This window comes from Eriocheir sinensis, chromosome 61, assembly GCF_024679095.1.
Source record: "Eriocheir sinensis breed Jianghai 21 chromosome 61, ASM2467909v1, whole genome shotgun sequence".
NCBI lineage: Eukaryota > Metazoa > Arthropoda > Malacostraca > Decapoda > Varunidae > Eriocheir > Eriocheir sinensis.
The window spans coordinates 9,664,090-9,679,165 of NC_066569.1; the positions used below are offsets into that span (position 1 = coordinate 9,664,090).

General features: G+C 44.2%; 1 protein-coding gene across 3 annotated transcripts; it reads right to left on the reverse strand.

The window, feature by feature from the left end:
* Positions 1 to 7,875: 7,875 nt before the first annotated feature.
* On the reverse strand, positions 7,876 to 14,057 carry LOC126986406 (uncharacterized). 3 transcript variants are annotated; one of them, XM_050842548.1, is made up of 7 exons: positions 12,934 to 13,232; positions 11,885 to 12,106; positions 10,939 to 11,047; positions 9,813 to 9,974; positions 9,202 to 9,350; positions 8,806 to 8,910; positions 7,878 to 8,293 (listed from the first exon to the last, which is right to left on the reverse strand). In XM_050842548.1, the coding sequence occupies exons 1-7, from the start codon at positions 13,151 to 13,153 to the stop codon at positions 7,929 to 7,931; spliced, it is 1,332 nt and encodes a 443-aa protein (XP_050698505.1). In that variant the 5' UTR covers positions 13,154 to 13,232; the 3' UTR covers positions 7,878 to 7,928. The 3 variants fall into 3 exon arrangements, with proteins under 3 accessions (XP_050698506.1, XP_050698507.1, XP_050698505.1); XM_050842549.1 differs by lacking the exon at positions 8,806 to 8,910 and having other exon boundaries at positions 7,876 to 8,293; XM_050842550.1 differs by lacking the exons at positions 11,885 to 12,106; positions 12,934 to 13,232 and adding an exon at positions 13,582 to 14,057 and having other exon boundaries at positions 7,877 to 8,293.
* Between the last annotated feature and the right edge of the window lie 1,019 nt (positions 14,058 to 15,076).

Here is a 15,076-nt window from a genome sequence, read left to right on the forward strand (position 1 = left end):
GAAAGGGAGGGGAAGGGAAGAGGGATGGTGGTGGTGGGAAGGAGAAGGGGAGGGGGTTAAGAGGATGAGGAGAGGATGGGAAGGGGAGGTGGAAGGGGAGGGGAAGGGAAGGGAAGGGGAGGTGGAGGAGGAGGGGAAGGGAAGGAGTGGAGGGGGGTGAGAATGGAGGGAAAAGGGAAGGGGAGGGAGTTAAGAGGATGAGGAGAGGAAAGGAAGGGGAGGGGAAGGGAGGGGAAGGAGAGAAAAAGGGGACGAGGAAAGGGGAAAGGAGGGGAAGGGGAGGGGTGGTGGTGGTTCACAGGGGGAAGGGCAGGACTTTAAGAGGATGAAGAGGGGATAGGAAGGGGAGGGGAAGGGAAGGGGAAGGAGAGGGAAGAGAAAGGGTGGAAGGAAGGGAAGGGAAGGGGAAGGAGGATGGGGAGGTGTATTGAGAGTTGGAGGAGGAGGAGGAGGAGGAGGTGAAGGGAAGGAAGGAAGGTGAGGAAGGAAGGGAGGGGAGGAAGGAAGGAAGAAGAGGAAGGAAGGCGAGGAAGGAAAGATGGAAGGAAGGCGAGGAAGGAAGGAAGGAAGGGGAGGAAGGAAGGAGGAAAGGAAGGAAGGAGAGGAAGGAAGGGGAGGAAGGAAGGAAGGGAGGGGAGGAAGGAAAGTGAGGAAGGAGGAAAGGAAGGAAGGAGAGGAAGGAAGGAAGGGGAGGAAGGAAGGAAGGAAGGAGGGAAATTAGAGGAAGGAAGGAAGGAAGGAAGGAAGGAAGGAAGGAAGGGAGGTGAGGAAGGAAGGAATAAAGAACAATGAAAAATAAAGGAAGGAAGAAAAGAAGGAAGAGAGGAAGAGTGAAAGAACGAGAGAAGGAAAGATACAAAAAGAAAGAAAGGAAGAGATGAAAAAAAGAAGAAAAAGAAGACAAAAAAATGAAAGAAAGAATTGGATGAAAAAGAAAAAATAAGAAAAAAATGAAGCAAATAAAAAATAGAAGAAAAAAAAGGAAGAAAGGAAGAAAATTAAAGAAAGACGAAGAAGAAAAACAAGACAATGAAGAAAAGAAAACGGAGTAGGAGGAACAGAATCAAAGTCACCTCATAACTAATCCTCCTCCTCCTCCTCCTCTTCCTCTTCCTCCTCCTCCTCCTCCTCCTCGGCTATCAGATAAGAGAGTCTCCCCTTTTGTCCGCGGTGAAGTCACGTGACCCGCAAGATAAGAAAGAAAATGGGAACTTGATTTATATCCACAGAAAACGGTCCACTCTTGCCTCTCTCTCTCTCTCTCTCTCTCTCTTATCACACGTTTCTTGTTATCTCTGTCTGTTTATCTGTCTGTTTGTCTGTCTGTGTGTGTGTGTGTGTGTGTGTGTGTGTGTGTGTGTGTGTGTGTGTGTGTGTGTGTGTTGAAATGTTGGTCTTTATTTTATTATTTTGCTTTCTCTCTCTCTCTCTCTCTCTCTCTCTCTCTCTCTCTCTCTCTCTCTCTCTCTCTCTCTCTCTTACCCACAACCTCCTCCTCCTCCCCCTCCCCCTCTTCTGCCCTCCGTACCCAAATGTCGGGATCGGGGGGGGTGGTAGTGGATGGGGGGGAGGGAGGCTGGCAGGGGGTGAGGGGGGTGAGGGGGTGTCATTTGGCAGCTATCAATGAGGGGGGATTTTGAATGATCCAGCAATTAGACCCCTTCCCCCCTCCCCCCTTCCCTCCCTTCTGCCTTATGTGGTGGGGTTAGGAGGGGGAGGGGATGGGGGGGTTGACAAGGTGATGTAAGAGGGGAAAATGGGAAGTGATTGGAGGGGGGAGGGGGAGGGGAGAAAGGGGGGGGAAGGGGAGGAGGAAAGAAGGAGGAGTGAAAAAGAGTAGTTGGTGGCCCTAGGAAAAGATAATGGGGCGGGGAAGAGAAGGGGAGGAGAAGGAAAGAGAGGAGGGGAGAAGGGGGAGGGGAAGGGGAAAAGGTGGGGAAGGAGGAGGAGTGAAAAATAGCGTAGTTGGTGGCCCTAGGAGATGATGGGGAGGGGAAGAGAAGGGGAGGAGAAGGAAAGAGAAGAGGGGAGAAGGGGGAGAGGGGAAGGAGGGAAGGGGTGAAATGGAGGAAGAGGAGGGGTGAAGAAAAGCATAGTTGGTGGCCCTAGGAAAAGATGATGGGGAGGGGAAGAGAATGGAAGGAGAAGGAAGGAGAGGAGGGGGAAGGGGGAGGGGGGGAAAGGGGTAGAGGAGGAGGGGGAACAAAATCACATAAACAAAAACAAAAACAAAAAACAACTGGACGTAAACAAGACAAAAAAAAGAAAACATACAAGAAAAAAAAACACAAAAACCTTAACCTCAACGACCCAAACAAAAGATCCGCATCGCGTCAACAAACAAACAAACAAACAAACAAAAACGACGTAAACAAAAACAAAACATAGGTAAGAAAAAAATATCAACCCCATCACCTACAATCTCCCCCATTAATAACACACTCCCCTTAACCTTATTAACCCCAATCACAAGGCCACGTGACACCCTTAAGGACAGTAGCGGACATTACCCTAACACTAACGCTAATCAGGTTACCCACGAACTTGGATGGCGAGGGGAATGAGGGAAGGGAAAGGAAGGGTAGGGGAGGGGATGGGTAGGGAAGGGGAGGGTAGGGTAGGGGAGAGGAGATGAGAGGGGAGGAATTTCTTACTAAACCCTTGATAAAAAAAAGAGGGATATGCAAGATGTGAAGGGAAGGGAAGGGAAGGGAAGGGGAATAAGGAAACAGAAAGGAAGAGGAGGGAAAAGGAAGGTGGGAGGGGAGGGGAGGGGAGGAGAAGTAAAGGAAATGGGGAGGTAAGATATAGGGAAGGCTTGGGAAGAGGAGGGAAAATGAGGCAGGAAGGTAAGGGAAGGGAAGGGAAAGACAGGAGAGAGAGAGAGAGAGAGAGAGAGAGAGAGAGAGAGAGAGAGAGAGAGAGAGAGAGAGAGAGAGAGAGAGAGAGAGAGAGAGAGAGAGAGAGAGAGAGAGAGATGGGGAGATGAGAAGTTAAAATAAAGTAAAAAGGAAAGAGAAAAGAATGGAAAAGAAGAGAGAAGAAAAAGGGAGACAAAGGAAGGGGAGGAAATGAGGGGAGAAAGAGAGGGGAGGGAGGGAGAGGGGAGGAGAGCATATAAATAATAAATACGAGAAAATGGGAATGGGGAGAGAAATGGGAGAAAAAGAAGAAGGAAATAGAAGGGGAGGGGAGGGGAGGTATGGGTAGAGGAGGGAGGGGTGAAAAAAGTGTATTTGTTGACTTGGGAAAGGGGAAGGGAAGGAAGGGGAGGAGAGTGGGAAGGGAAGGGGAGGAGGTTGAGAAGGGAGAAGAGGAGGAGGAGTAAAAAGAAGCGTAGTTGGTGGAGATGGAAGAGAGGGGATGGGAATGGGAGCAGGTGGGGGAAGAAGGGAAGAGGAAAGAGGAGGGGGGGTGAATTGGGAGAAGAGGAGGGGAGAAGGGGAGGGGAGGAGAAGGATTAAAAAGCGTAGTTGCTGGACGTGGGGGAGAGGAAGGGAAGGGGAAAAGGAAGGGGAGGAGGGAGGGGGGGGAAGGGGAGTAGGGGGAGTAGGGGGAAGAGGAGGAGGAGTAAAAAGAAGCGTAGTTGCTGGACGTGGGGGGGAGAGGAGAGAAGGGGAGGAAAGGGAGGAGGGAAGGGGGGAAGGGGAGGAGGGAAGAGGAGAAGGGAAGGGGGGAAGGGGAGGAGGGGTGAATAGAAGGGTAGTTGGCGCCTCAAGGAAGAGAGAATGGGAAGGGGAGAAGGAGGGGAGGAGGAAGGGGAGGGGAGGGGTGTCAAGTGCAATGAAGAACACACTTTAAGAATCATTAGAAGACTGATAGACTGCTTCCTCTCTCTCTCTCTCTCTCTCTCTCTCTCTCCAGCCAGTCCATTCATAGCAGCTGGACTAATTCATGCATTCTCTCTCACACACACACACACACACACACACACACACACACACACACACCACAAGAGTACAATATTTTATAATAAATGGCCTTGTCCCCAAAGACTAAAAATATGTAGCAGTTTACCATGAAGAAAGACCATTCTCTTTGAAGTCTTACCAAAGAAAACTAAAACATAAGGGGAAAGTAATATAAATACGCCCTCACTCACCACCACAAGGAATTAGAAAGAGCGAGTAATGGACTTTGAGAAGGTTGATTAAAGGGAAGACTAATACAAATACACCCTTAGTCTATGCTTTAAGGGGAGGTATGGGAAGAGGAGGATGGGGTAAAAAAAAAAGTGAATTTGTTGACTTGGGAAAGGGGGAGGGAAGGAAGGGGAGGAGAGTGGGAAGGGGAAGGGAGGGGAGGGGACACTGCTCCGAACATGTTCCAAACTTGGCAGAAACATGCTCCTGAACACGCCTAGCCAACATTCTCAAAGCACAGGCTGGAGGCACTGGTCGGGTTAAATACTAGAACACAGCCTCGCCCGCTGACACTGTGGTGACAGACAATGGCCGTGGGGACTGTATGGCAGATATTAGGTGATGAGAGAGAGACAGGGCCAGTGTGACATCCGGGTTACCATAATTTACCTTCTCCAGCCCGAAAGGAAGAATGGTCAACTAGGTGAAACTGCGCTGACTCCCCGGGCCCAGGATTCCAACCCGGACCAACGTTTTCGAAGCTACGTGTGCCAACACCTCAAAACGGAGGCACTATGATAGGATTAGTGTTCGACAGGATGCCTAATGGGAGCAATAGCTTAAGTAGTGGTAGTTGTAGTTGTGTAATGCGTAGAATATCACATGACAAGATGGTTAGTGAGGATTGAGAGTGAGGTGGGAGGTGTTTTTTGTTTGTTTGTTTGTTTTTTACAGCAGAGGAGACAATGCAAGGGCTTAAAAAAAACAATAATGAAAAAAAAAAAAAAAAAAAAAAGCCCGCTACAAGACCAAATTCACGTCTACTGTCTATCTGTCTGTCTGTCTCGTACACAACTTAATACTTCTTTGATAGATCTTATACTATAGCCTCGCCAGAGAGGGTGTGAGGAGGAAAGGGGAAGTAAGTAGGCTATCAAAATATTTACTCTGATACTTAAAACTATCACCAGTGTCTGAATCTCTCTCTCTCTCTCTCTCTCTCTCTCTCTCTCTCTCTCTGTATTTTTTTTCATTTTCTTCCTTTTTTACTCCTTTACTGTTGCTATCTCTCTCTCTCTCTCTCTCTCTCTCTCTCTCTCTCTCTCTTACTACTACTAATAATAATAATATAAAAACAAGTGTGTATGTAATTTAACCCACAAACATTTAACACACACACACACACACACACACACACACACACACACACACAGGCCACAAACAGAATCTATTAGCTAACTCTTCCTTGTTAGGTAGGTGACAAATGGGCACTTAAAGAGGAGGAGGAGGAGGAGGAAGAGGAAGAGGAGGAGGAGGAGGAGGAGGGATAGTTAAGGAAAGGGGAGGGGGGGGGGGTTAGGGTACATATCTACAGCTGCAAAAAGGAGGAGGAGTAGGAGGAGGGAGATGGTGAGGAGGAGTGAAGTTAGAGAGAGAGAGAGAGAGAGAGAGAGAGAGAGAGAGAGAGAGAGATAAAGTAAGAGATGAGGAGTCTAAAAAATTAAGAAAAAAAAAAGTAAATTTAGATAAATAGAGAGAGAGAGAGAGAGAGAGAGAGAGAGAGAGAGAGAGAGAGAGAGAGAGAGAGAGAGAGAGAGAGAGAGAGGAATGACAACAAAGAATGAGAGGAAGAGAGAAAGAAGCAGAGAATAGGAATAATTGGTGATAACTCATAAATTACGCTCTTTCATTTTCCTTCATTCCTTTCTTCTTTCATTCTTTCCTCTCTGACTCCATTCAAACTTCATTAATTTCTTCCTTCCTTCCTCCCTTTCATTCTCTCTTCCTTCCTCTCCTTTATTCCTTCCTTCCTTCATTCCTTCATTCATAAATCCAAATTCGTTTTTCTTTTCCTTCCTTCCTTCCTTTCTTCAAAACTTCATGAATTTCTTCCTTCCTCCCTTTCATTCTCTCTTCCTTCCTCTCCTTTCTTCCTTCCTTCCTTCCTTCATAAATCCTAATCCGTTTTTCCTTTCCTTCCTTCCTTCCTTTCTTTCTTCATCTCTCCCTCATTCCCTTCCTTCCTTCCTTCCTTCCTTCATCTCTCCCTCATTCCCTTCCTTCCTTCCTTTCTTCATCTCTCCCTCATTCCCTTCCATCCTTCCTTTCTTCATCTCTCCCTCATTCCCTTCCTTCCTTCCTTCCTTCATCTCTCCTTCATTCCCTTCCTTCTTTCCTTCCTTCAAACACATCAACCTTCGATCTCAACATTTTTTTTTCCACTTTCCGTTTGTTGTTTTAATATACCAAACAAGACACTTTTTAGATGCGTTGTATAGCCTATTATTATTATCATTATTATTATTATTATTATTATTGTTATTATTATCATTGTTGTTGTTATTGTTGTTGTTCTTATTTATCTGAATCAGGAAGGAGACAATAAGCAGACGAAGGAAAGAACAAGAACAGGAAGAACAAGAAGGATAAAAGAAGCAGACGAAGGGAAGAACATGAACGAGAACAAGACAAGGAAAGGTGAAGAACAAGAACAGGAAGAAGAAATAAGGAAGAATGAATAAGCAGACGAAGGAAAGAACAAGAAGAACAAAAAGGATAAAAGAAACAGACGAAGGGAAGAACACGAACGAGAACAAGAAAGGGAAAAATGAAGAACAAGAATAGGAAGAAGAAATAAGGAAGAAAGAATAAGCAGGCGAAGAAAAGAACAAGGAAGAACAAGAAGGAAGAATAAACAAAAGTGAAGAACAACATCAGGAAGAAGAACAAATAAGGAAGAAAAAACAAGAGAAAAGAGAACAAGAACAGGAAGACGAAGAAAGGAAGAAGAAAACAGACGAAGAAAATAACAAAAAATAAGAAAACAACAAACAAACCTAAAAATAGAAGAACAGGAAGACTAAGCAAAAAATAAGAAAACAGACGAAGAAAAGAACAAAAACAAAAGAAAACAACCCTGTAATTATGTCGTCAACCAAACACCTACTATAAACAAAAACAAGAATACTGAATCACATATCTCTCTTACCTTATACTCTTCCTGTGCTCTCCTCCCACCCTGAAGGAAGAGGAGGAGGAGGAGGAGGAGGACAAGGGCAGCAGCAGGAGCAGGAGTCGCGCACGTATCCTCGCGGGGTCGGTCAAGGCGAGTCTGCTGCAGCGTTAGCTCAGTGTTGCCACCTCAAAAAGTAAAATTCCCACAAACTGTCTTTTTTTCCCACAAACTCCCACAAACTTAAACTGAATTTCTACCAAAACTTCCACAAATTATATAAAGCTCAAGTATAGGATCAAATAGTATTTTAGATAGAAAATACAAGCCGAAATGGAAGTAAGATTAGTGAGAGCCTACCTTGAAAATGCCACAGTATTTCTTTCCCAAATATTTACCACAAACAGGGGCCTTATCACTTCATGTAGGCCTCACATGAGAAGAGACAAGGAGAGGCATGTCAGGGGCTTAGCTGGGTGTATTTTCAAGTGGAAAGTAACATTTAATCACTTGAGTTGTGATGATGATTCGAGCATTGTTCCTTTTGTTGAAGGGTTGCACCAATTCACCATTTTTTACATGTTTAGTTGTCTCTGGACTGTATCCCCTCTGACAGAAAGAGAAATAAAAATGAACAAGCAAGAGTGTGCATAGTTTCCATAAACTTATATCTGGTTATCAGGAAAAATTCTACTAAAGTAATTTTTTCTTTACAGCGTAACTATTACTTCCAGGATTGCATCAGTCAGGATATTGTTCTTTAGATACTTATAAAGTTTCAATCGTACACTGGTGAAATGAGACAACCAACTATAACAAAAATATCCTTTTAATTATACTTGGGAAAAAAAAAAAAAAAAAAAAAAAAAAAAAAAACATAGCATGCTGTTTTTTCACATTAAGCCCACCATCTTCTCCAGGGCTGCAGCTGTTCTCTCAGCTGAAGATGCTATTCTGCCAACAGCAGATCCAACTTCATCTACAGCTGATGCTATTCTGCCACTGGCAAATCCAACTTTATCTGCAGCTGATGCTATTTTATCGAGTATTGTGCATGCTTTTCCTGTCTGGCTATCAATTTTAGACTCGAGTTTGTCCCTAAACTCGATTTGCCTTCTTGAGCACCTCTTGTAGGCGGCAGATTTGTTCTCTGCTGCCTGCCTCTTCTGTCCCCTGAAGGATTGGTCTGGTTGGGCGGCACCTGTGTTGGGAGTAGAGGAGGTGCATGGGAGGTGCCCAGTGTCTTGGCCAGAGAACTCTGCAAAATAAATGAAACATATTTGGTACATATCTTGCAATATTTTCACAACATGGCACCACTTAAGCACCCCATGCTCTACTCATATTTTCACTCCTCTGGGGTCCTCATACTTCTCTCACTCTGTCAATAATTCATACTCTCTCTTATCACCTAACCCAAGTGACCAGTCTTTGGCAAAACATCTGAACTCCTTCCACACTGTGCTTATCTCTTTTATGAAGAGTCCAAGCTTGACATCCATACATCACAATCCCTTAAAAGTATGGCTGTGCCAGATATTGATTTGCCCGGATAACCGGTATCCAGCAAAATGAGGTTAGCCGATAACCGGCAATTTTCCATTGGCCAGATCTGGATATCCTTTATGTTAATATCTAATTATCCAGCCGGAAAGGTGTAATATCCAGTCGGATAACTGAGAAAGGTTAGACAAGTTTGGCTGTTCAAAACAAAGAAGGAAAAAATATTGTTCAATATTGTTGATTAAAATATGAATATAACTTCCATACCACGTTCTGCACGGCCATTGATCACAATACGACTGGCAGGGCTTTCCAAAAGGGTCTGCGGCTGCTCTGGCTGTCCTAAACGGACACCTCCAATAAGAAAGTCTTCTGCAAAAACAGAATTATATTAAATTACATAATGAGTTATGCACGCAGTATACTGCACCAGGTGAGAACACTATGCTTGAATCACATGTTAAAACATACTTCAAACATAAAACAATTATCTAAAATATCCTATTTTATATGGAAGGATGCAGCAGTTTGTTTTACAAATTCCACATGAATGTACTGTTGGATTTTATAGTTTGCTAACTTTGTTATTAAACATGTATAACCAAAGGTTTGCATAAAAATAATTCAGTATTGTTCATTAAAATATGAATATAACTTCCATACCACGTTCTGCACTGCCGATGATCACAATAGGACTGGCAGGGTTTTGCAAAAGGGTCTGCGGCTGCTCTGGCTGTCCTGGCAGTGTTGGTGGGTGTCCCCCTCCAGTCTTGTGAGTTTTTCTGATGAACTGGCTGTGATCCTTTTTGACACTGTAAGAACCCATACGTTTTCTGTTGTAGACACTGTACCATATTTAGTTATGTGAACAGTGGCAGGTCTGGTTAGGTTAGGTTAGGTCAGTTTTGGTTATGTTAGTTTTGGTTAGTTCAGGTTGAACAAGGACGACATAGGGTGGGTGCGGCTGTGGTTGAGGAGCGTAAATTTTTCAGTATAAGACAGGCGCCTGGCTCTCGTATGCCAGTCAATGAACCTGGTGCACGTTTTTGTTTTGCCGCTCTCGAAAGGACTGTAAGACCGACCCTAAGAAAGCCTACAGGTGATACGGGCTGAATGTTAAAATATATATATATATATATATATATATATATATATATATATATATATATATATATATATATATATATATATATATATATATATATATATATATATATATAAAAGGATAAGGTGGGTTCGGCTGACTGAACTAGGCAGGTAACTTGATTACTCACCTGGTGTTACTTGGCTTGGACTTCAGCATAGGGACAAAGGTGGTACAGTTACTGAGTGGGTCCAAGTCTTCAATGGGCTCATCCTTGATGCAAACATCCTCCTCCTCCTCCTTCTTAATGCCAATCTCGTCACACTGGGAGAGAGCATCTTGGGAGTGATCACTGTGGATGAATGTGAACAGATAATTGGCGCATCAAAGTCAGACTAAGGAAAATGCTGACAACAACATGGCATCAACACATTCAGAGGGGAAAGCCACTAACTTAAAAAGTGGTTAGTCTGCAAGACAACAAACACTGAAGTCAAACAATCACTTAAGGTGATCATTTGGGGAGGCAGTGGCTGAAAGGTCAGTATGTGGATGTGACATCCAGAAGGATGAAGGTTTGCATCCTGCCCACCGCTACAAACACACTGGCAAATTTTCAGTCATCGCCGAGTGGCCTAAGACTACCCACATGCTGTCCTGAAGACCAGACTTTAGACTCACTAAAAAGGAAATCAAAGATGAACTCCAGGGGACAGCATCTGCCAACCAAGACGGCACCTCAATAAAACACCTACTCGTGCTGTAACAAGCTGAGGCCAACCAGAGCACCACAAGCTGAACATATAAAAACACTTACTCGTGCTGTAACAAGCTGAGGCCAACCAGAGCACCACAAGCTGAACATAGAAAAAGGCTACTAGTCCAATAAAATATTGCAACGTAATTTTTGCTGGGACTGAGCACTTTACAGGAAGGGATATTTATATTCATGTGTCAGCCATCTTTACTTGACATGCATTGCTTTGTTAGATAAAAAGTTTTCTTTGGAAATGAATAAAAGTAATTCAGTATCAAAGGGTAATTTCATCATCAAACTTGCATGTAATTAATCTGTTTGTGTTTCTACCAAATATAGAATTACGTCATTGGAACTTGGTTTTCTTTTTCTCATCATTATCGTACCAACGACAGTGCATGTGGCGGTTACTGGAAGCTTGAAATGTGCCATACTATTTGCCTGAGCAGTGCCATCTGATTTTTACCCTCTTTTTGTGGCACTGAGCTGCCTACTTTACTGTAAAACAAGAAGAAAAAAGTGACTATTTCCTGCCAGCTTGATAGACAAGACTGCTCACCTCACGCTATCCACCACTGAGGGCTGCTGTGTAGTGGATGAAACTTGGTGGTCTATTGGCTCCTCCTTCACTTCCGTCACAAACTCAAAGGGCTCCATCACGTCCTTCCCTGCAGATAAGAAAGGAAAATGATGAGCTTGGTCTTGGTTTAGGAGGCAGTCACCCCATTTGGCAGTGACTATAGCCTATACAAATAATGACTAACTCTTTCCTGTCAAACATGAAAATACAGAAAAAGAAATACTTCTCCAGTACACACTACACAGGCTTTCTCCAAAAATTCTCTTCTACACTCTCAATCATCCTTCTGGTCCCTTCCTGGAGAATACTCAGCATCACCACATGAGAAGCACAGACTTAATGGAGGGACTGTTTTTGCATCTCTAGTGAGGGTAGCGGGAATAAAAAGTAGTCTGTTTTTATTATTATGCTGGCGCCGGGGATCGAACCGGCGACCAGCGAGACGGGAGAGCCACTCCTTAACCAGTCGGCCAAAGAGGTACCTTCGAGACCTATTACCTGCCGTGAGGTACTTGGGATGGGAAGGGGGCCTGCATGGAGACTAGCCCAAAGGAACCCCCGAGGCTGGTGTCATAGGGTGGATGTGGCGACGTGCCCCCTGGCGTATGCCCCCATTGATTGATTGATAATGATAGTCTGTATGTCACTGTTTATGCCATGATTTACATTTTGGCCATATTAACACAAAAAAAAAGGTGGGTCTTACTTGGCCTGTAATACACTCCCATGACAACTTTGACTTGTGACAATTCATACCCATTTTAGAAGAGGTTTCTTAACTTACATCAACAAAAAGGATGAGAATACATTTTATGGTGATATGAATATTTTTTTATGAAAAGGTCTGTAATTCCATAAAAAAAGAAAAACAAACAAACATGGAACAGGCTACTTGTTGATGGCATATATCAACATAACCACTTGCCAACATAAACTTTGTCACTGCTAGGTTGAGTGTATTCCTGCATGTCCATGAGTGTCTGCGCTGCCATAAACATCTCCTTATCCTTCTTCGACTTTCTCTCCTGGATCCTTTGATGCCGAGCACAACTGATGGCGACCAATTCCTGGGACACTTTACGATGACCAAGGTTCTGTGTTGGGGCCCAGTCTGGATTACTTGTATCATCAAGGACTGCTGGCCGTCCTGAAGTAACAAATAGAATGCACGGTAAATAATGAGTTTATCTCAGCGGTCACTTTCTAAGACAATATTTATTTATTTCCAGACTAAAGGTCATGCTTTTTCTGGTGAGCATTATTTTAAATCCATAAACCAAAAATTACCTATATAGAATTTAATCTGGTAATTATTGAGTTGAGCTCTGTGCCTCCAATATACACTTAAGGGACTAAATCCATGTCCCTGAACCATAATATGATAGAGCTAGTACTTAAAATTAAAGAGAAGAGACAGGCCTAATAATAGATTTAGTCCCTTATGACAGGGAGATGTAATGTCATCTTTTGGAGCTGCGGAGCTCAACTCAACAATTACCTTTAATCTACAGGTGTGCCAGACAACATAACAGTGAAATTCAGTTCAAAACTAAACCTAACCAATATGCAGTCCTTGTTATTGACTAAGATACATAACAATGACTGACTGTTGAAAAGGGAAGCAGGAAAAAAAATTGCAATATAAGCCATATAATATAAAATTCTGCAGCCCTGCATGGCACAATATGAACAGTAAGAGAACCCACTGTCATTAAGTTAGGGTTAGAGTCGGTGAAGTTTGATTTGACATGGTTAGTTTACCTGTACAAGATACCGTTAATAGGTACAGAGACTATAATTGTTCATAGTGTAAGGAACTCTTTCAAGGAACAATGATCTGTGTCTTTTTAGTGAAGGTGGTGGTGGTGGCGCCGGTGAGTTACTGAATCCTGTGCCACTCCTGTGTGTCTCTCAGTTAAATTATTGAGTCTATTCGAATGTTATGCCTTAAATAGGAAACAAATATGTACTTACCACTCAAAAAATGATCACTGCACACGAGGAGATGCCTTTTTCCAGCCTCGGTTAAGTCAGCTCTTGCCAGATTTGCCAGCCACTTCCCTCGCCGTACTCTTGTTATTTTCTCTCTCTTCCCTCCATACCTCTTGTCCACCGCTGGTAGTCGGAAGTAAAACTTTTCCGGGAACTTCGTCCGCTTGTTTGCGCACCCAATAACACCACAGAATGCTGGCATCTTCGCAAATTCAGTGTCTTTCGTATGATTACCAAAGTATCTCGCACGTCAGCTGATAACACAGGCTGGTCCCACACAACGCTAAAGTGCATCGTCTGCTGCTGCCTTCTTCTTCTTTTGACCTGGGACGCTTTGTATCGCTTAGGTCCTCCTCCTTTAGTCTCTTTTCAGCATTACATCACTTTCTTAAGCACTTTATCCTGAACTTAGGTTTTCTGTCTTTTTCTTTCCCTGATTTACTTGCCTGTGTGTTTTGCTATTTTCCACTATTACACTTTTCACTCCACTTTTACTGCCCAGATTTTTTTTCCCAGCAACATGTCAAGAATTTTTTTTTTTTTTTGTGTGTGTGTGTGTGTGTGTGTGTGTGTGAGAGGGTGTGACGTCACGTGCAAGGAACTGTACCTTCAATGAAGTAAGTGACCTACCTTGTGTGCGGCGTGTTTGTGTTCAGCAGCAGAGAGAATAATATCAGCAGAACTCCGTGCTGCACTGCTGCCTGCAAAGAGCTCCCTGTTGCACTGCTGCCTGCGTCTTCCTGCACGAGCCCGAAAGGGGCGGCCGTCGACAAGTTCGTGGTCAGCAGGGTGACGGCCGCGTTGGGGCGGCGGGCTTTTTTTTTTTTTTTTTTTTTTTTACGTCTCCGCCTATTGCGCCGGTAGTCTTGCTTGAGGGGCCTGGATGGTATTCGGCCCCAGCCCGTCATGGCGCAGGCAAGTGTTTATAGTGGCGCCATCTTCTCTTGGCTGCACGTGTAGCCGCTGCAGTGAGAGGCTCAGCAAACTCCGTCCCCCAGATGGCGATTTTTTTTGGCGACACCAATCCTTATTCTTCTTTTGGAGTGTTTTATGGGGCTAGTTAGGCTGTGGGGCACAGCTTCCAGGGCCCCGTCAGTGGTCGTTGCTATCAGGTGTTTCCGCGCGGCTCTTTCAAAAAATCAAAACAATAAACAGGTAGTACCGGTACCATACTACCGGTACCGGTACTAACGGTACCAGCTATACGGAACGGTACCGGTACGAGACTGCTCGCAACCGGTACCGATACTGACAAGTCGCTCGATCATGGTGACCCTCATTTCTTCCTTTTATTTGTTTTTATCGTTACCAATGAGCGGCGCTGATGTAATATTAGTGCACAATATTAATGAACCTTGGCGGCCCTTCGCTGAAATCTCCATCTTGGGAGATTTCAATGTTCACCACCAGCTTTCATCCTCTTTCACTGAGCGGCCTACAACTACAACTACAACTTTGCTCTCCTCAACGACTCTGTCAAGCTGTTCTCTCCGTTGGGCTCCTCCGATCACAACCTTATTTCTGTATCCCGTCCTATCGCTCCTGTACACCCTCTGGACCCACCGAGGAGGCGATGCTTCTGGCATTCTTCTTCAGCTCGGTGGGACGACCTGAGGATGTACTTTTCCGATATTTGATTTGATTTGTGGATTGCTGCTGCCATGCAGACCCCTCTCTGTGTGTGCCCAGCGCACCACAGAGGTGATTGTCTCTGTAATGGAGGCATACATTCCACGTACTTTCTCTACTCCTCATGCTAAAAAGCCTTGGTTTAATCACGCTGGTTCTCGTGCTGTCAAAGATATAAAGAGGCAGCTCACAAAAGGTTCCAGAGCCTTCGCACACACGCAAACCATGATCTTTACATTTCCACCCGGAATCGTGCCAAATATATTCTTCGACTTACCAAAACCTCTTTCATCCATAGTAAATGTCAAAACCTTGCTTTTCTAATTCTTCTCGGGACTTCTGGCACCTAGCCAAAAACATCTCCAACTTCATTTCTTCCTCTTTCCCTCCTCTCCTTAACCCTGACGGCAGCATCACCGTCTCATCTATCAAGGCTGAACTCTTCTCGCAAACTTTATGTAACAACTCCACTCTGGACGATTCTAGGCATATTACT